General features: G+C 43.4%; 1 protein-coding gene across 7 annotated transcripts in view; it reads right to left on the minus strand.

Annotated features, from left to right (window-relative positions):
• The window catches only part of TMTC4 (transmembrane O-mannosyltransferase targeting cadherins 4), a 58,727-nt gene extending 53,735 nt beyond the window's left edge, over positions 1-4,992 (minus strand). For 3 of the 7 annotated variants that reach the window (XM_073348916.1, XM_073348861.1, XM_073348881.1), the window contains exons 1-2: positions 4,290-4,364; positions 1,091-1,306 (exon numbers count right to left, since the gene is read on the minus strand). In XM_073348916.1, the coding sequence (XP_073205017.1) occupies positions 1,091-1,252 (162 nt within the window). In that variant the 5' untranslated portion in view covers positions 1,253-1,306; positions 4,290-4,364. Of the gene's footprint in view, positions 1-1,090; positions 1,307-3,804; positions 3,973-4,289; positions 4,365-4,927 lie in introns of those variants that run through there. The other 4 variants (XM_073348871.1, XM_073348898.1, XM_073348890.1 and 1 more) reach the window with 4 other exon arrangements.
• Between the last annotated feature and the right edge of the window lie 16,589 nt (positions 4,993-21,581).

Here is a 21,581-nt window from a genome sequence, read left to right on the forward strand (position 1 = left end):
TCCTTATACCCAATAGCCCAGTTGTTAGAGTACTCACCTGAGATGTGGGGGACTCAGGTCTGAATCCCCACTTGTCCTGATTTGGAACAGGGATTTGAACCAAGATCTCCCACATCCCAGGTGAGTAACCTAATCGCAAGGGTATTGGCAATAATGGGATGGAGGGCTCTCACTCCCTGATTTTTGCACAAGCAAGGACTGACCTGACTTGGATATCTAATTCCAGGACAGGGTTCATGTCTGTGAATCCTGAGCAGAGGAAGGTACCTCCCTCCAGTGCCGAGTTAGGAGACCTAACCATTTTTGAGCAGCAGGATTAAGCCCTGCCCCTCTCCTTGGCATTTTATACGGCCTACTTCAGGTGACTCCCTGCTCACTTGCTGGTTTCTGTGAATCCCTTCCTTAGGTTCCTGACTCTCTCCATACAATGCATGGGAAGCCTGGGTGCCTAACTTAGTTAATTCCACTGGGCGCCTAAATCCCCTTTGTGGATCTAACTCCCAATGACTTTAATGGGAATAAGACTGGGTCCATAAATAGTCTCATGTACACACATCCACGTGTGGAAGTGTTTTCAGGATCAGGCCCCAACACTGTGCAAATTTAGCCAAAGTCACCCTCAGTACACAGGTGAGCAAAGCACATTTCATTCAGAAAAGGTGGTGCTACTCTACCTTGATAACCATCAATGCTGGGCTGTCCAATGGATCTCAATTGGATAAAGAGAATTAAGCCAGGACAAAGTAATTAATTTGTTCATTACTGCGTCCTTGTTGGTGCACCAGCATCAAACCAAGTAGCCAATAAACCTTTGGGAATAAGGATTCATTAGATTACTTGTGCTCCTTCTGCTTGCTTTGCAACAAAGCAGCCATGCATAGCTTTTGTACAGTATTTACATAAATAGTGGCTTACTTTTTAAAATGCTTTGCAGAGACAAATGATCATTTTAAGAAAGGGAGGGGGTAAAGGAGAAATTCAACCCAAAATTCTTGTTTTGCAAGGGTCAAATCTGGGGCCTAATTAAGTTGGCAGTATCAATTTAAATTAATTTTTTTCTACTACAATTTAAGTCAGAATAAACACAAACCTTATTATTGATGATAGCTTCAGAATCATCAAAGACAAAATCTCCATCGTAGCTGTTAGCAAAACACATGCAGGACATGAGTCCAACAATAATTTTAGCCCAATAAGAGGGAAGCACAAACCATGATATTTCATGATCCAAATTAAATTCTGACTGTGCCATTCTGTGAAATGCTTGTTTCGAATGTGGAGCTCCAGCATTATGTTGGCTGCAAATCTGAAAAAAAGAAAAAAAAACTGCTATGTACAATTACATTTAAACACCACTAGCTTTGCTTAAAGAAATGAAAAGCACACCAACATGTTTTGCATAGGAAAACACGACACCTTACACCAGTGGTTCTCAAACTAGAGCCGGGCCAGTTTGTTTATCTGCCACGACCACAAGTTCAGCCGATCTCAGCTCCCACTGGCAGCGGTTTGCCGCTCCAGGCCAATGGGGGCTGCAGGAAAGGCAGCTAGCACATCCCTCAGCCCATGTCGCTTCCCACAGCCCCCATTGGCCTGGAGTGGCAAACCGCGGCCAGTGGGAGCCGTGATCGGCCAAACCAGTGACACGACAGGTAAACAAACTGGCCCGGCTCACCAGGAGCTTTCCCTGAACAAGCAGTGGCCCTAGTTTGAGAACCACTGCCTTACATGAGTGATGAGATGTAATTCTGAAATCCATTAAGGCAAAACGGAAAATTAAAAAAATAATTATCAAAACCTCTTTGGACATAATTTTATATTTCACATTTGAGAAAAGTAGAAAAGCATGGTTGACTATGGTCTGAGCATAGAGTTGAGTTATAATCCTGACTCTGACACATGCTACCTCAAAAGCCTTGGGCAAGTCATTCTACTTTTTGAACTCAGTTTCCTTGTTTTTCAAATAAGGATACCACAACCCATTTTATAAACACATGCCTTGTGAGGATCAGTAAATATTTATAACTTTCTTTGAGGATGATGAATACCAGTTAGGGCACAATAAACGCAAAAAGAACTGTGTTGCTGCAACATGAAGGACCTAAGTTTGCAAGGACTCCATGTGTGGAACTCACAGGGACTTCAACAGAGTTGCATAGAGTTCTTGGAGAACGAGGCCCTACAACTGGCATTCAAAAAAATCAGAGTCAAGAATAGGGTTGTAAGTTTGGGTTGGATGGATTTCTGGAGGTTTCATCACATGACAATCTTCAATTCCTGGAGACTCCAGGACAATCCTGGAGGATTGGCAACCCTTGTCAAGAAGCACAAACTTAAGATTCCAACAGCAAAGTTCACTAGGTCACGCAGCATGTCACGCAAATTTTATAATACACATCTTACTAACAGAAAGATAAAATAGGCACATAATCCAATATAGATTTAATAAGGAAAAAGACCAGTAAGTACATGTTGCAACCCAGATTTATTCATGCTGTCAAAACCTTAAGTTTTGCATTTCTTGACTTTATGATTTTACCTGTGGAACCTTAGTGGTGGGTTTTTGCATTTGATCTCCTAGTTTTATTTATTTTAAAAGGAAAAAGTCAAGAGTTATTTGTCTTGTGGAGTTTACAAGCTATTCTGGCTTGGCAAACGGAACTGATAAAGTTCCTTGCTCTTAGGTGTTCAGCTTGCAGAACTTGTGAGTGTTACCAGTGGAATTCACACAAGTTCCTTGAAACAGTCTACAAATTCCTAACCTGTGTAGGTACACATGCGTGTGTGCATCCACGCACACACACGCTCCTGAGGTGTGCCCCTCAAGCCCTGTAATGTGGTACCCAATTTGTTGAGATGCAGGTGTGGAGTGGTATGGATCTGAGAAAGACCAAAAGAGGAAAATATTCAGAAGAAGCTATCTAACAGAGCTGAATAGGCCCACCACTAAAAGCAAAATATATTTTCAAATGTAATCCACTCCTGGTTTACAATCTAATGAAAAATTAAAAGTGTAACCCTTAATCAGAAGGAAGCACATACATTGCTACTAACAGCTTACATACTACAGTGATGGCCATTACAGAAATACTTAATTAAAACAGATTTCAGCAGCTGTTCAGAATTCCCCTTTCCCAGAAAGTTTCCCCTAACCTGGCTGCTTTTTTCCATTTATATTTGCCATAATTATTTACTAGTACCTCTATACAGGATAGCTCAATCTGTGGGGTTTTCCATTACAGGGACAGAACTGTTAAACACTCAAGCATGTTCCCTGAATATGGGGGAGAAACAATCATATATATATATATCACAGATGTTTTGTTTGTTTAAACGGGACCCAACTGTGTGCTTGATGCCAGGGGAGGATACCACCCGGGATCTGACAACACCCACTCTCTTTTTGGTACAGTCACAGTGCATATTTCCATTTCACTGCTGTCTGGTGTGGCACAGAACCTAATAAAATATCATTCTAGGGGGCTCCTTTACATGTAGAAGGAAAGCTGCATATTTAATATTACACGCAACTCCCCATTAGATAGCTGGCAGCGTACCTAAACATACCGCTAGAGCTCAAGACTCCACTGTAACAAGAACAGATGACTCGGATATTTGTGAATTAACGAGGCTGTGCCGTCTCAAACGGAACCAGCTGTTTATGCAGGTAAAGAAAACCAGGGATTCAGTCCTCCGCCTGCAGGAGAACGCCTCCGGCACTGTACAGGCGAGGACACCCACACACGGTCCCGCTATAAGAATACAGCGGGCCACGAGCACTGTTTGAGGAACCAGGAAACTTACTCCTAGTTTCCAATCCCGCAGCGGGGAAAGGCAGGCGCAGAGAGCTCGCCCTGCGCTCTCGGGGAGGAGGGAGGACTCCTCGGCTGGGGAAGGCGGCGGCGGCGGCAGGGGAGCGAGGGAGCGGGACCAGACCGGTGCAGAAAGCACGACTCGCCCAAGTACAGGAAGCTTTGGCCGCGCACGTTTTCAGAGCCGGAGCCGCGGCGGCTTCCGCGTGTGTCTCTTCTCCTGGGAGCACCACACGAATGGCACACCATGGAGCGGGGCAAGCAACGCCGGCGAGGTTTCCGTGCTGCCTCCTCCGCCGCCGCCGCAGAAGTCAGGAGCCAGACCCAGACCCAGCCCCTGCCCCGGCTCAGCCCCCTGCCCCAGCCCAGCCACCTACCGGGGGCACAGGGCACCTGCCCCCCCGGACCAGCCCCGGTCCCCTGCGGGCGGCAGGCGCGACCGCCCGGCCCTGCTCCGGGAGCCCCGCGGAGCTTTACCTGCACGGAGCCGGAGCCGCATCTCCCACCCGGCTGCGAAACTCTGCCCGCTCTCCGCGCCCGGGCGCCGCCGCCGCTGGGGCGGGGGCGGGGCCGCCTCGGCTTCTGCCCGCCCCCGAAAACATCCTCACCGCCCATTGGCCCGCGGCCTGTCCCCGCCCCGCCCCGCCCCGGCGGCCGCCTGCGCCCATTGGTGGCGGCCGCTGTGACGCGCCGCGGAGCGAGCCAGGGAGGCGGAGCGGGAGCGGAGCAGGCTCTCGCCCCGCCGCGCCCGGCTGCGGGAGCTGAGCCACACCCGCCGCACTACACACAAAGGGGGGAGAGATGCGGCCGCCCAGCCGGCCGCGCGCAGGCGCATGAGGCTGCCGCCCTCTGGTTTGCGGCTTGCTCCTCATTCACAAAAACCTTTTGTCTCGGCGGCCCAGCGCGCGCGCCGAGCGGTGGTGGGGGAGGAGGGGCTGACTGCGGGGCTGGCAGGGCTGGGCGTTCACTGAGCGTCTTCCACCCCTGCCCTGCTTCATGGCTGATCACGGGCCTTTGCTTTATATGGGGACTACAATAGCGCCCACACAGGAGGAGGCCCCCCGCCCCCCCAGGAGTTCGCAATGGGAACGAACCTGAAAGGTTCAAACTCTCACCTGTTTAGTTCTCGTTTGCCTCACACCGCACCGCTCCTCGTGGAACTAAGGTCTCTCCCGTACCATTACACAAAGTAATCCTGGGAAAGAAGGCGTTATAGACCCATTGCACTAATAATACAGAAAGTTGCTGCAGTTCTGGGAGCCAGTGAACAAGGTGGTTACCCTGGGCACCAGCTTCTCCGGAGTGCCACCCTACTTCGCCACTTCTTTTTCTTTTTTTGACTCAGCCTCTCTGGGGGACCCTGAAAACATCATCTGCCCTGGCCAGCAGAACGCTTAGGTTCTGTCCCTGCTAGGGTTACCCATTCTGGTTGGATGTATTCCTGGAGGTTTCATCACATGACATAATCTTTAATTGAAGATTAATCTTTTTCATTCCTGGATACTCCAGAACAATCCTGGAGGGTTGGCAATGCTAGGTCCTGCCTGGACTAGTGACGAGGACACCAGCTGTTAATTACGAATTTCACGAATGGGATCCATGCAGACAGTAAAATATGCTTGTGAAATAAGTGAACAAAGTACATTTGGGGATGCATTCTCTTAACTTTCTTATTGTTTTTGTTGACTTAGGTCCCGATTGTGCCATGAGCACCACAAGAGCAGACCACTCTGTGCAGGCAGACAGTTGTTGCAGTGATCTCCTGTGTGGAGCTCATTCATGAATGTATTGGGACCAATGTGAACAAAGGAAAGCAAGGAAAATGCATCACAAAATGTACCTGACTTTCTCAAGTGTACTTTCATTTTAAGCAGTTAAGAGTACGTATCCAAGTATACTGTTTAATGTTCTAGTATCTTTTCTAAAAACAGTGAAATCATAGTAATATGAGTCCTCTCTACAGTCATCCATGAATCCTTGCTAAGGGCAGAGCAGAGACACCTAATTTTGGGTTAGAAATTCTGAGGTGTTTGTAAAAAGAAAAGGGGGACTTGTGGCACCTTAGAGACTAACCAATTTATTTGAGCATAAGCTTTCGTGAGCTACAGCTCCGATGAAGTGAGCTGTAGCTCACGAAAGCTTATGCTCAAATAAATTGGTTAGTCTCTAAGGTGCCACAAGTACTCCTTTTCTTTTTGTGGATACAGACTAACACAGCTGGTACTCTGAGGTGTTTGTGTTATTAAGTGTCAAATTAGTGAGGATCTCTCATATATAGCACTTTTTCAGTCACAGACCTCAGTGCTGGGAGGGGTTGCAAGCACTTTGAAGGACAGGATTAGAAATCAAAAAGACCATGACAAATTGGAGAATTGGTCTGAATTTAACAAGATGAAATTCAATAAAGATAATCACGATGTATTTCTCTCAGGAAGGAAAAATCAAAATGCACAATTACAAAATGGGAAACAATGCCTGGTTGGTAATGCTACGGAAAAGGATTTGGGGGTTATGGTGAATCACAAATTGAATATGAGTCAACAATTTGATGCAGCTGAAAAAAAAAGGCTAATATTATTCTGGGGTATATTAACAGGAGTGTTGTTTGTAAGACACATGAGGTAATTGTCCTACTCAGCTCAGCACTGGTGAGGCCTGATCTGGACTCCTGTGTCCTTTTCTGGAAAGATGTGTGCAAATTGGAGAGTCCAGAAGAGAACAAATATATATATATATATATATAAAAGGTTTAGAAAACCTGATCTATGAGAAAAGGTTAAAAAAACTGAGTACATTAGTCTTGAGAAAAGAAGACTGAGCAGGGACCTGGGAATCTTCAAATATGTTAAGAGCTATTATAAAGAGAACTGTGATCAATTGTTCTCCAGGTCCATTGAAGGTAGGACAAAAAGTAATGGGCTTAATCTGCAGCAAGTAGATTTAGCTTAGATAATAGGAAAATCTTTCTAACGAAAAGGGTAGTTAAGCTCTAGAATAGGTTTCCAAGGGAAGTTTTGGAATCCCCATCATTAGAGGTTTTTAATAACAGACTGGACAAACACCTGTCAAGGATTGTCCAGGTTTACTTGGTTCTGCCTCAGCACAGGGGGCTGAACTTGATGACTTCTCAAGGTCACTTCTAGCCCTACATTTCTATGATGCTGTGATGAGTTTTAGAAACTTTTTACCATTCTTATGAAAGGGAAAACAGACAAAGATAGACTGAATGTTTGCAAACTAATAGGCTTTGTATTGAAACTCCAAATCACCCCACCTGTGCTACCAGCATCACAAAATCATGACACAATTTGCCACAATCTTGTAGCAATCTTCCTACATGTATATGCAGCATCCCCACAACACAATGTAGAATCACAGAATCAAAAATGTCAGAGATGGAAGAGGCCTATGTGATCCTTCATTCTATCTCTGCAAATGCAGGATGATCCCTTTATCAATTCAGGGAATCTGTCTGTAAATCTTATTGGTCTGGTTGATATTATGAAGTTGCTATGAACATTTCTGTATCATGGAATGCGTCTATGTCAATGTGTATCCACCATTGCTGACAAAGCTGTAACCACGTCTCTCCCAGACTAGCTTCAATGAAGAATAGTTTACTTTAATGACTGAACTCTGACTGGTCAATATGCTAAGGAGGTTGGCTGGAGCAGGGAGAAGCCACTTCTTCCAGCTTGTCTATAGAGGCAGAGGTTTGGAGAGTGGACAAAGCAACCAGGTGTTGTTGGTGGGAAATATAAACTTAAGGGACTCAGAGAGATTTGGGAGAGAATCATGCTTTTGCGGGAGATGGGTTAGCTCTTAGACCAACCAAGGCTATAGAAAGTAAATTGACTTAGGGAGAGAGAGAATCCAGGGTTCAGATATCAAAGCATGAGCTGCAGCAAGAGGATCCTGACTCCAGCCCAAAGAATGTTCCAAAGTGGTGAGGAAACCAAAGCAGGTAATGTTACCAGAAAATTCTTTACCAAAGAGGGAAGCAATTTTTATAAAAGACTCCCTCCCCAGCTTCTATCTCTTGAATCAGTATCTAATCACCTGTGGTAATCCTCTAAATGAAATAGACCAGAGATAATTAGGGTACAAATAAAACAAGGGCTTTATTTATAAAACAACTCAATGGTTAACACCCTCAAAGACATAACACCTGGACCCCAAACTAACCAAATGTGGGTTACGAGGATATGAAATAAACTCTCTACTTCACCACTCCGCACAAAACTCGTAAGGAGCCAAACAGGAACCAAGGAGCCACACAGGGACATATGGGACCAACAGGACAGGAGCTAACAGGAGACCAACAAAACAGGAACCACGGCGTGGCCAAAAGGAGCAAGGTAAGTGTCAGGAGCAGGAACCAGCATGATCTTCTCTCTTCTTGATGGAACCGAAACGCAAGCACGGGCTGCCATGCAGGCAGCACCCTGCACAGGGCTCAGCGCTCTTATATAACCTGAAGTTGCCAGGCAGATCTTACTTGTGACCTTTCCTTCTGAAGTCTTCCCACCAATGTGCCTGTTGCTGGGCAGATTTCAAGGAAAGGGCACCAACAGGCCAATCAGCAGGAGAACCAATATGGAGAATAAGGAAAAACAAAATGGCGAAATAAGCCTAACAGTAAATGTGTGTAGGATTTGTTATTTTTGTATATGTCTGTGCATTTTTTGTGCTATTAAAAAAGAGCAGTGGGGTTTTAGAATTCTGTGTGGTCTGTGTTATGGGTTACACCTCTCATGTGCCCTGGAAGAGGTAAACTGTAACCCAAAAGGCTCATGCCTTCAGGTGGGATTTGGAAGAGGTGTGTTTAAGCTACACAGGAAGTATGAGGAGATCAGCACTGGTCCCAGGAGCTGCACTGTTGGACTATGTGGCCTCCTTTCCCCAGGAGGGTGTGGTAGAAGGAGGGTCTGCACCCTGAGATTTTGCCTAGAAACCCTAAGCCAGGGGCAGTGCCTGGGCTCTGTTCAGGCAGACAGATCTCATGGGATCCAGCAGTTAGATCCCCTCGCAGCAATATGGTGAGTGCCCAAGAGGGGGTATTTGACCAAATCTGTGACAGTCCCTAGCACTACTCTTTCTAGGGTTCCTTTTAAAAATCCCAAGCAATAGGACTTGCATCACTTTTTTTGGAAGATAGGTTTACAGTCTAATGGAATTGATTGTCAGGAAATTTTATTGATTTCCAGCCTAAATTTTCCTTATTACTACAGGTTATGCCCCACTGAACCATCCAAACTAATTCCTTTCCTTCTTTGTGCTAACACTTCGAATATTTATGGACTATTGCCCTACAAGACTATTGTAGACATCCCCAAATCCAACACTCATCTAAGCCACTCTACCTATACATATCTTCAACTTCTTTAGCATTAATGATGTCCAGAGCACCAATTCAGGAAAACATTTTTATTCAAAAAGGATGCTTAAGCATATGTTTAACTTTAAATACATGCTTAAGTCCAATTGAAGTCAATAGAATTTAAGCATGTGCTAATGTGATTTCCAGTTTCTCCCATTGCACAAATTCTCACAATTGACAGACTATACCAATTGAATCATCTTATATTATATATTGTTCTTATGAGGATTTGACACTATTGTTTGCTGATCTATTTTTGTCTGCTAATGGGCCATTCACATCAGACACTTATCTTGCCAAGTTGTTTTGCTCACAACCCTGATACATCTGTGTATCTTTGATCCATGTTTAGTAAATGGAATTTCATTTGTTCAATGTAAGTCTGCTAATATTATCAGCTCTGGTCAGATGTACACACCCACACATACCTACACACCCTTGGCCAGATCCTCAGGTAGTGTAAATCAGCTTATCTGTATTTATGTCAATGGAGCTCTGTTGATTTACAGCACTTTAGGTTCTGGCCAACACATGTTAGTCCTGCTTTCTTGTTGTTTTCAGAGTATTTTAATTGGTATAGTTCTTCAGTCCTCTTATTTCACCATCTGTAATGCATCACCTTGTCACACTGACCTTCTGTTCTGTTTCAATTATTTAGGTGAGTCACAGAGCAAATACTTGTTTTAGGAAGGGTTCATTCTATAGTTCCTTCCAAATCTGGTTCAGATCAATTATATTTGCAGAATTTATCTCCAGTCCATTGGCTTAACAGCAGTGTTACTACACTGCTTTATTTTAAAACAGTTGTTCCTAAATACCATACTTTTTTTAAAAAAATCTGCAATTTCTGGGAAAGAATATCTGGAGTGAGATTCTACCTACTCTGTAGTTTTCTCAGCATGTTAAGTTGATCTGCCTACATGGGTAGACCATTGTTGTTTTAGAAACGTAATGTTGCAGGACTGGCATGAACAAAGGCATATGTAAGAACGAAAAAAGTGTACAAACAACATGATATTGTTAAGGATAAGTATGTTACTCATAGTAGAATGATTATGCAAATGTGAGAATGTAAAGTTAGTATGGGAGTGACTATATTAATAATATCTTAAGTTTTTGAGCATGCCCCATATGACCTACATATTTTCAGAAGCTTGAAGAAACACTATACGAATTGGGTGCTTCTGAAGTTAATAAGACTGCAGTAGTTTTTCTCCCCAATGAACATGCCTCCTAAGTATTTTCTAAATATGACAAAATGTCCTGCACAGTCTAATGTTTGGGCACCCTGCCTTTTATTTCATTTAAAAATATATTTGGTATCTTTTAAAATTGTAGTCAGGAATAAACTCTTATTGATTAGTAATAAATTATAAGGATAAATTTCTCCACTTCACCTCACCTGCCCGATATTGAAGTGAAAGTAGCTATCAGTGTTTAGAACAAAGCAGATAATGGAGGAGAAAATTTAAATGGAAAGTGGAGTGCTTTAATCATTTTCAAAGAAGGATCAGATTTTCTTCCCAAAATTGTTTCAAGCAATAAAAAGAGATTTGAATCATCTAAAGTCTCAGAAAGACCAAGTATTCTAAGATGATATCATTTAAAATGATCTGTTTAAGCTTAAATTTTGAATGAAGAATTGCATTATCCTTCATCAAAACATCTCCTTCAGTATCAGTGCTGTCAGAAACAATTTGTAATTCATTATGTTTCTCTACCATTTTAACAGTCTCTTTTAGACAGGTAGTTTTAAAGACTGCTATATCTGTCTCACTAAAAGTGACTAAAACTTGATTGTACACCAGAGTTGTGTTTGGTCATATACATTAGGAGATGAGGGAACAGAATGGACAGAGGACAATTTTCTGACAGCCCAAGCAGAGATTAAAACTGCTTTCAAGGAAGGGCGCTGTGACTGATAGAACAAGGAAACCCATTTGGCCTTCTGTACACTTTCTGGTGTTACAAAATTGGACGTTCTGGGCCTGGCTCACTGGTGCCGTGCACCATGTGTAGCCATTTACGCCAATGCAAATTGAGTGAGAAATGGAACTATAATGATTTAGTAGCATTTGATACCCATTCAGAACTCCCATGGCATGGATGTACATGACTAGCCAAGAGGCCTGATGCTTTGTTGCTCTGCACCTTATGTATTCTCATTAAACCAGATCAAAGTGGATGATAAGTGTCAAAAGGATGACATTTGGTAATGACTGGTGTAAATGACTACACAAGGTGCAGAGCAACAGTCAATCAGGCCTTATGCATTTTTGTGTACATACACTTTCTTTTCTCTGTTTTTGAAGCATTATATTACAAACTAAGGCTCCAGTCCTGCATCTTGTTCCATGCAGGTGGACCTCTGCCACTGCCAAGCTACAGGATTGGAGCCCAGAGGAAAAAAAGTAGGGAAAAATTAAGATTGTCTTTTAAACTCAGCCCAAAAATAATAAGGGAGTACTTGAGAAATAAATATAATAAAATATCCCACAGTATAGAGGCTCAGAATTCTTAATTCCAAAGAGCCAAGTATATGACTCATGCAAAATCAAAATATATGCATTTGAAATCATTCTCCCAAAGGGCAGAGGGAAGGTTTTTAAACTGGTCTCTGTCTGATATATATCCTGTTTGCGGCAGGGTGATGAGTAGCACCAGTAGAGGACAGACAGCAAAATCTCCTACAAAGCAGAAGGAAGGTGTTTAAGCTTCTTTCCCTAACATCAGCATTTGTGATAGCCTTGTTATTTTTATTAAAATCATTGTGCTTTATGGATATTTTGTAATACATCTTGAGTTCTAGGTAGGCACAGCTATAAATCTGAATACAGTAATTAAATGAGCAAATTTTTGTCCCTGCTCGCATAAGCACTATCGGATTTAGTGTGTATGAGTTATTGTGCGGTATAATTAAAGTAGCTACTTGTAAATACCATTACTCTTCCCTACTTTCTTGCTCAGGGGTAATTTAGGGCTGCTATATGACATTTGCTTAAAAGAAGTAGCTTTAGCTTAGCTCTTTTCATCCAGAGATCTCCAAGGGCTTGGCAAAGAAAGGTAAGTACCATCACCCCTATTCTACAAATGGAGAAACTGAGGAATAGAGTGGTAAAATGACTTTCCCATGATTACGCAGTATATCAGTGGCAGAGCTGGGAATAGAACCCAGCTTATCTGGCTTCTAAGCAATGTCTTTACTCTTTTGAATACACAACATACTATTAATTATTTGCACCCCTGCGCCCCAATCCTTCTGTCCCCAAAGAAGGGGACAGAAGGGAAAAAGGGAGAAGGAAGGAAGACAAAATTAATACCCCAGACATTTATTATAACAGACAATAATTCCAATTATATTGTCCCAGTAAGTTCCATGAAGTGTATTTTTAAACATTTGCCTTAGTGCAGCACTGGTTCTTTAAATATACTGGGGGATATGTAATAGCGCTTGACTGCAGTAATAAAAAAATCTTTGTGCAATTCAATCTGCTCCATCCGAGCAATTTTATAATTCCTTCAGGAACCACTATTTTGTGCTTCGATTCAGCAAATCTTATGATCAGATGGTGCATCATAGTCTGTATCTAATTTTTAAAGAATTAGAATAGGGATGAACAAGCCAGTTCAGACAACATAAAATTTGATTTTATTCATCAAGCTCAGAAACAAACCAAACTATATTTTTTAATTTTATAGATTTGGGGAAGGCCCAGTGTAGCAGGAAGAGAGCCTGAGATATAAGCCCTTGTATTAGAGGCCTGGTATGAGGAAGTACCTGCTCACAGAATTTGGCAAGATCAGGGCTGATATTGCAGAAAATACACATTCCTAAGAAGTGTTAGTCACAAAGTGCTCACTCAGACACATCCTGATATCAAGTGGTACCAGAACATCCCGATATCAAGAATGGTACAAAAACATTCCCCAAGGATAAAAGGAACACACTGACCCCTCCTAAAAGATAAGGTGAGGATGATAATAAAGATGTTTTGATTGAACCAACATGTACAAGTTGATGGGTGATAACTAGCGATGTCAGGGGGCAATAACTATGTCAAAGGGGCGGTACTAACTAGTTTGTATTGGGGTATAAAGATGTATCTCAAAGGGAGTATCTTTGTCTGGCCTTAGGGAGGAATGGAAAGTCCCACAGTTCACTGAGCTGGTCCATTGTTATGGCCACACATGTATTAGTGGCTGGTAGAGTCTGCGAGATACTAGTACCATGCTTTGTCAACAATAAACTTGGCTGGGTGCCTTCATCCCTTAACGGATCTTGTGGTCATTGGGTGGTTCATTCAAGGTCTGCCCTAAACTCAATGCCTCTTTGAAAAGAGGGATGCACACCTTTCTTCCTTTCTCACAGAGGCAGTGCACTCACCTGGGTGTCAGACGGAGACCTTTGTTCTGTTCCATCTCTGCTGCTAACCCACTGTATGATGCCAGCTCTCTGTGCCTCAGTTTCACTATCTGTAAAGTGGGGATAATAATGCTTACTAACCTTAACAAAGCACTTTAAGATCTACTGGTTAACAGCACTATATAAATGCTAAGTATTATCATCTTACCTCCGCTGATCCCTCCTCTGGTGGCAGTAGATGCATGGGAGGATCCTGAATCCCAGTACTGAGATCTACAGCTGTGGTTTTATTAACTGTTTCCTGCACTCAGCCAAGCACTTCATGACTCCTCAGCATTCTTCAAGGAAGGGACTAATAATAGTAGCCAAATATTATGAGTTCTTAGGATCAAATCCTGTGTGCTGGATGATGTCAGCCATCTATTGGTCTCCTGCAAAGCTCATTAAAGTCAATGAAAAGATTCTCATTGACTTCAATGGGTTTTGGATTAGGACATGTGTGAAGAGAGGCTGCAGGATTGGGCCCCATTTTAATTGTTTTATGCATATACCATGGTAATTTCATTGTCATAATGGTTTGGTATCTACTGACTTAGGCCAAAATGTTTCAAACATGGTTGAAAAATTCCTGTCACACCTATGGCATTGTATAAATAGTACTAATAATAGTCTCTTGCCTCACTGTGCACTATCAGTTTTCCAGATTAGTACTGTGGGATGGTTCACTTTGAAACTAGCCAGTACTGCTGCCTCCTCAGCTGGAAGATTTATGGTTATGTGCTATAAAGTAAAATGTTCTCTCTCCTCCCCATTACCTATTACAGCATGACTATGCTTCCTCCTTAGCACTCCCACCTTCTGTAGTCCCAGCTCTTAGGAGACAAGGACCAGGAAACTAATTTGCATGTCTCACATGGCAGTGAAGAGTACATTACCATTAAGCACCAGCCTGTCTAAATTCCCTTCTAACAATTTCCTTGGAGTGGTGCCAATTTGGACCTCTCACTGTAAAGTTAAATCCAACATGATGTTGGGAGCTGGGATTTTTGTTTTTGTTTTTTTAAGGGGACAAAACTCTTATATTATAGAAATAATGTTAATAGAATTAATAAGGCTGGATTACTGTCTGCTACACTGAAACACAGCATTTTATCTTTGGCTCAATATTTGTTTTCAGTAAATGCCTTAGACTTTATGTTCCACCAGAAGTTCATTACCTAGACATAAAGCAGAGCCACGGGTGGCAGGTACCATAAGCATGGAGAGGCTGTGCCTCTCCAAACAGCCGGGCATAGCCCTGCCCATGTTCCACCCCCGGCTCCCCCTGCTTCTCCTCGGCATGGCCACTCCAGTCTCCCTGTGGGGTGGCCCCAACTGGGGCTGCGCCACCCGCCCTCCTGTTGCTCTGGGGCTGGGGCCATGCCAGCCACTCTCCCATTGCTCTGGGGTTGCTGAGGGGTGAGGGGGGCGCTGCGGCCACACCGCCTGCTCCAGGGCTGGGGTGGGGGGAATCTGGGGGCATTAGCCTGGAGTGGGGGCTGGTGGCTGCGGTGGGAGTGGGAGGGGGGCTTTGGACTGGGGTGGGGGACATGGAAGAGGGGTGCTCGGGTGGAAGGGGCATGGCTGGGGGCTAGGCTCCTCCAGCCAGCGGTTCACATGCCGTCCATGAGCAGAGCTCCATTAATAGTACCACCTAATTAGTTGCTAATCGTTTTTACCCCATCCCTTCAATGTGAAGGTGAAATTAAGCATAAAAAGTTGCATTTATGTTAAATTTCTTTTGTTCGAGGACACACTACATCTTTTCCAGCCACAGACACAACAGCTGTCCCAAGCGTTATGTAGTGATAAATGAGTTTCTGTTTTTGAAATCTTTAAACTTGTATGCAACAATAATGAACCCAAGTGCCTGGACAGACAGACAGATCTGGAATTTTGACATTTTGGGCTCATCCCTACAGTGTATCATTGTCATTTCACACACGATATGACTTTGGGAGGAATCTGGAGTGTCAGAATTCCAGATCTATCCGTCCCCCCAGGCATTTCTGCCATCTTCATTGTTGCACCCGAGTTCTAGATTTGGGAAATAGAAAGCGTTATCAGTACAAAAATGTGGGGTCCATTGTTTATAAAGATGAAAGCTTAAATATTGTAAATTCATTCAGCGTTAACTGAGAGTGTTTGCTGTAAAGTGCAATCAAGTAATAGGTTAGCAGTAAGAATATGCACATAGGAATTCATTGTTGGACCACTTTTTTTGGTGAGAACTTACTCCCAAGAGAAATTGCATTGATGTCAATTTCAACCCTTGTGTGAGTCAATGCTCCACAACATGAATAAGTGTTCCACTGTCAGATTTAAACAGTGGTTAATTGTGCCATTAAAATGTAGAGTTATCATTGTTTGGTAACCCTAAAGTTCATTGCCTCCCTGATTTGTGGGTACCTTATCCCAAACTGATAGATTACTACTTTTTACAAACTGGTCTCTGAATGGTTTGTTGGATAGCACCTCTATGATTTAGGACTAAAGGATAGAAGTACTAACTGATGATGAAAACAATTTCCCCATCTCTGAATTCAGCCTGTTATTTTCCCTATCAATATTACAGTTTTGAGCCCAGTCACTGTTTGTAAGCAATAGCCAAATGAACAAAGGTTATACACACAGAAACATCACTGGAAAAAAATCACATTTTTACTGGTAAAGGGCTGCATTCATATAAGAAATGTACACGTCTAAAGAAAATGGATAATCTTTGAGTGCCACTCAAAAGCCTCTATTCCCCAAAGCCCAATAAGGGAATGAGAAGGCAATGCTTGTGTGGAGTGTGACAGTACTTAAACTGTGGGCTACAGCAATCTTACAGTGTTAGGTGCTAAGTAGAAAAAAAAATGAACAAAAGTCATGCAGAGAAGGGTAAGTATTTGTCATTTTGCTGGAATTTACCTCTTATTGACAGTGGTGGGGAAGGGGAAATGTTTACAATGACCAAATCATCCCCTCTGGAAACATAGCAGATTCCCTGCCAGGGAAGGGATCAGATGCCTCTATGCCTTGCCCCCATCTGCTCCTAGGCAAGCCCTTCTGTGGCAAGGGGCAGGCTGGGGGTGGAAGAGAGGAGCTGGGGTGGGGCTGAAGGCAGGATGTGCTAAGCTGACCAGTTAATAGAGCCTGAGCCTGCATAAACATTGATGTTTCTATTCTGCCTTGTTGGCCCCCTCTGGTTAGGTGAGATCCAAGAATAGCTGCAGAAAGGATATGGGGAGGGCTGCAGGAGGCAGAAGGCCATTCAAAAAGCAAAGTAGTTGGTTCTGGCCTCCCTGCAATCCCCTGCTATTCATGTGCTTAACAAGAGAGCCACAGGTTTTGGGGGCCAAAGAATCACCTACTTATGACCCTTGCTGACTCTGACAAAACATGCTGGCTAAGTCTTTTTTTGTTTCCTTGCAGACTTTCCTGTTTCCTAGGACGGTTTTTCTGTAAGGGAGAGTTTAGATGGGCCACAATTTGTCAAAGCTATTCTAAGTTCCTAGCTATTCTGAAGGAACTTTCCCAATTTGATTTGCAGTTACTACCGGTACTTGACTAGCCATTATGCAGCTCATATTCAAACAGGCAAAGCCTCAACTCCTTACTCAGCTTGCCCTCTTGGAAGCAGTAATGATCATAGGGTTCATTAAATAACAAACAAATAACAAAGGAATAAAACTTTAATAAAACAAATGGGAGACCTTCCATAGTGAGCTGCAGCACACAGCCATGTGGTGTTCCCAACCCCCGCCTCCAGGGCACATCTCCAAATTCCCACACTCGCAACACAGTCCCTTATGAGGGAGCATCTCCAAATCAAAATCTTTTGTAAACATATCTCTACACCTTCCCTCTTAAAGAAAAACAAATTAATTCTTATATACTATTAAACACTGAGATAAAACTGAGTGAGGACTTCAGGACTTCAGGATCAAGTGGAGTGCCCCAAGGGTCGGTCCTGGGGCCGGTTTTATTCAATATCTTCATAAATGATCTGGAGGATGGTGTGGATTGCACTCTCAGCAAATTTGCGGATGATACTAAACTGGGAGGAGTGGTAGATACGCTGGAGAGGAGGGATAGGATACAGAAGGACCTAGACCAATTGGAAGATTGGGCCAAAAGGAATCTGATGAGGTTCAATAAGGATAAGTGCAGGGTCCTGCACTTAGGACGGAAGAACCCAATGCACAGCTACAGACTAGGGACCGAATGGCTAGGCAGCAGTTCTGCGGAAAAGGACCTAGGGGTGACAGTGGACGAGAAGCTGGATATGAGTCAGCAGTGTGCCCTTGTTGCCAAGAAGGCCAATGGCATTTTGGGATGTATAAGTAGGGGCATAGCGAGCAGATCGAGGGACGTGATCGTTCCCCTCTATTCGACATTGGTGAGGCCTCATCTGGAGTACTGTGTCCAGTTTTGGGCCCCACACTTCAAGAAGGATGTGGATAAATTGGAGAGAGTCCAGCGAAGGGCAACAAAAATGATTAGGGGACTGGAACACATGAGTTATGAGGAGAGGCTGAGGGAGCTGGGATTGTTTAGCCTGCAGAAGAGAAGAATGAGGGGGGATTTGATAGCTGCTTTCAACTACCTGAAAGGGGGTTCCAAAGAGGATGGCTCTAGACTGTTCTCAATGGTAGCAGATGACAGAACGAGGAGTAATGGTCTCAAGTTGCAGTGGGGGAGGTTTAGATTGGATATTAGGAAAAACTTTTTCACTAAGAGGGTGGTGAAACACTGGAATGCGTTACCTAGGGAGGTGGTAGAATCTCCTTCCTTAGAGGTTTTTAAGGTCAGGCTTGACAAAGCCCTGGCTGGGATGATTTAACTGGGAATTGGTCCTGCTTTGAGCAGGGGGTTGGACTAGATGACCTTCTGGGGTCCCTTCCAACCCTGATATTCTATGATTCTATGATTCTATGATTTGGCCCTTCATTTTCACTCATTTCTTAGACCAGCAACGGAGACAGTGGTACAAATCTTGACCCATTTGAAAACAATGCCAAAAAACCCGTTGATCTTCAGTGGGATCAGGATTTCAGTGACAGCGAGAACTTCAGCATCTGGCCAACACTGCACAAGCAGTCTAAATCTCTCTCTCTTCTTTTTAAAATGCAAATCAAGAACATGAAAAGAAGCCCTTTGTTGCATGGCAGTGGCTAACTGAAAGCAGGGCTCAGAGAAACAATGAAAGTCAGTATAAATGCACACAGCTGTTTCCAACATTGTTCTTATTTTTAACTGATAAGATGAAGCTATAGAACAGAGGCCATTCTTTTAGCAATGTATTTATGGTGCAAATGTTTTACATATTTTATATTATTGATTCTGTTAGTAGAGTAGCTATTTCTGAGGGCAAATGATTAGCCTTTTTTTGTAGGCTTGTGAAGTGTTACTGTGGCCTCTGCCAAAAGATAGCCCAGTCATCTATTCTGGTAAATAAAATGTCCAGTCACCCACTAGATGGTTGCAAGAAGCATGTTTTAAAGTTTTATTGACAGTAGTTCACCTGCTGTCATTTTAGCAAGAGAGCCAGATTACTCTAAAACACAAACACCCACCCACCCACCTGTGCAATAGCTGCAAAAATCTTTTTGTTGACATTCGAGGAGCAGGAAGAGGGGCAGGGACAGGAGGGAGTCAGGAGTTAAGCTGTTACTGTGTATGCATGTGTCTGCACTACAGATGGAATTCTGTGATAGTTCAGTGGCAGAGCCATGATAATCACGAGACAGACAGGTGGCCCAAGGCCTGAAGGTTGCAGAGGCTCCGGACTCCTAAGAAGGGGAGCACAACACTAGCTTGACATTACCATGATGGTCTGACTGATCACAGGGTAGGGGTGTGGAACAGCTTACCCTGTGATCCATAGCTTCCAGTGGATTCCCTCACTCCCCCAACCTGGAACTTCAGTGGTCCCCATGGTACCCCCTGCGAGGAAGGGGCGGGGATCTCAGACTATATTGCTCATTCAAATCCCTTTTAAAAACTCACTTTTGCCATGTCACTTATGAGCTAAATAAACCAGCTAATGGAACCAGTGAGCTGTCTACCTGGCTGACTATCTGTGTAACCTTGCTATTGTCCTTCCTCCCCTTTCTTGTTTGTTTACAATCCTCTGTTTTTCCAACATATCTGAATTTAGCCTGTAAGCTCTTCAGGGCAGAGACTGTGCAGTCACTTATTCTTGTGAAGCATCTAGCACACTTCTGTAACGGTACACGCAAAAACGTTGGTGAGGGGACTAGGGCAAATCGTGGGGACTCCCATGTGTTGCCAATTGCCTGTTGTATGTGTTTTCAGCTGGTGGCTCCCAGTGTCACTTGGGGCTGTCAGTTGGCTGTTGCCAGAAGAATGTGATGCTCGCCCTCCGCAGTGTTTCATTCCCTACCAGTCAGCTGAGGCACTCGCTGCTCTTCCTGTGCACCACCTCTCGGATACCACCAACCCCACTGCCATATACAGGCTGGTGTCCCTGATGTGCCATCGATAGCAGCCGTTGGCCATGGAGTAATTCTGGCATCATTGCTGAGGGTGCTGATTGAAGCTGTATGGGAACAAACACCAGCCAAGCCACAGAGGTACCCAGACCACATGCCAGCTTAGCAGAAGGATTTGGCTCTGTGCACATGCTGTAGGTTAGAGCATGCCTGGAGAAAAAGAGATGTGTTTAAGAAAGATGAGTTTGATATACTATATAGAAATCACAACACACACAGAAATCTAATGCAAGGAAATATATTGTATGGGTTAAGTCCTTTGCCATAGTCTAAACAAAATGTTAAGGAAAGGTTCAAATGAAAAATAAAGTAAACAGATGACCAAGTTTACTTTAAAAAGCCTGTTTTGTGTGTATACTTTTTGTAAACCATCAGTGATAGAAAGACCACAATAGAGAATAGGTCTCAAGTACATTAAGGAAGGCTAATATCCCCACTCACATGTAATTAGGTATATCAAACACACCTGCAGGATGATGAAGAGTGTGTTAGAAAGGACTCTTCTTCCACAAAAAGCTGCTTAAAGCCATGAAGGCTATAAATAATTCTTAATTCCATTCTGCACACACAACTATACAGAGAAAAGGTTGCCAAGACCCTTTATCAAACTCTACATTACAAAGTAAGATGCCAAAATAAATGAGAAATAGACAAGAACTAATATGTTTCTTAGTCCTCACCAGCAGCAGAAACAGTCTCTGATAGTATTATCCATAAGGCTTGATAAACCGATTGGGATAAAATCAGAACCAGCTAGGACTTCAACCATCCCTTTACCAAAAAGCAAACCCTTTAAAAAAATGTTTGTTACAGATCCCTCCTGCTCCAAAAAAAAAGAGGAGGTGGGGTGACCCTAATATGTTGCTACTGCTTCTGTCATCGCACTAACTCACCAGCTTTTGAATTCTCTTCTCCCCTGGTGTGAATCTTTGTTAGAGTTTAGCAGTTCAAGAAGCCTCTCAACCCCAAAGCACATTGGCTTAGTTAACAACCATACAGCATTTCAGTTTGTATCTAATTTCCCGACATCCCTGTTAATTCTTTTTTTTTAATGAAAGTAAGTGTTCATGAAAGGTGCTAGAATAACAGTTCTGCAGACTAGAGTCTATTTATCCACTGAATATATACATCAGCAGCGCATGCCTCTATACACTGGCTTGCCAATCTGCCTCAACCCTGGCATACAGTGAAAGATTCTACTGCTGCTCCCAGAGTTCTCTATTTTACAACATAGGGAATGTCTCTCTGGAATTGATGGAACCTTTTCATACTGGTGGAACTTTAACAACCCCTACCCCTGTAGTGGTGAATAGTTCGTGCATTCCTTCCCCTTTCTGCTGAAACTGCCAACAAGGATGCCAGTTATCAATTTTAAATAGCTAAACCTAGTGGCGTGAGTAGACTTTACAACTGAGGCATAGTTGGTTTAAGGTTCTGCACCCTATTATCAATCCCTTAAATCAACTGTGCCTCAGTTGTAAAGTCTA

The sequence above is a fragment of the Lepidochelys kempii genome, chromosome 1, assembly GCF_965140265.1.
Source record: "Lepidochelys kempii isolate rLepKem1 chromosome 1, rLepKem1.hap2, whole genome shotgun sequence".
NCBI classification, from domain to species: Eukaryota; Metazoa; Chordata; order Testudines; family Cheloniidae; genus Lepidochelys; species Lepidochelys kempii.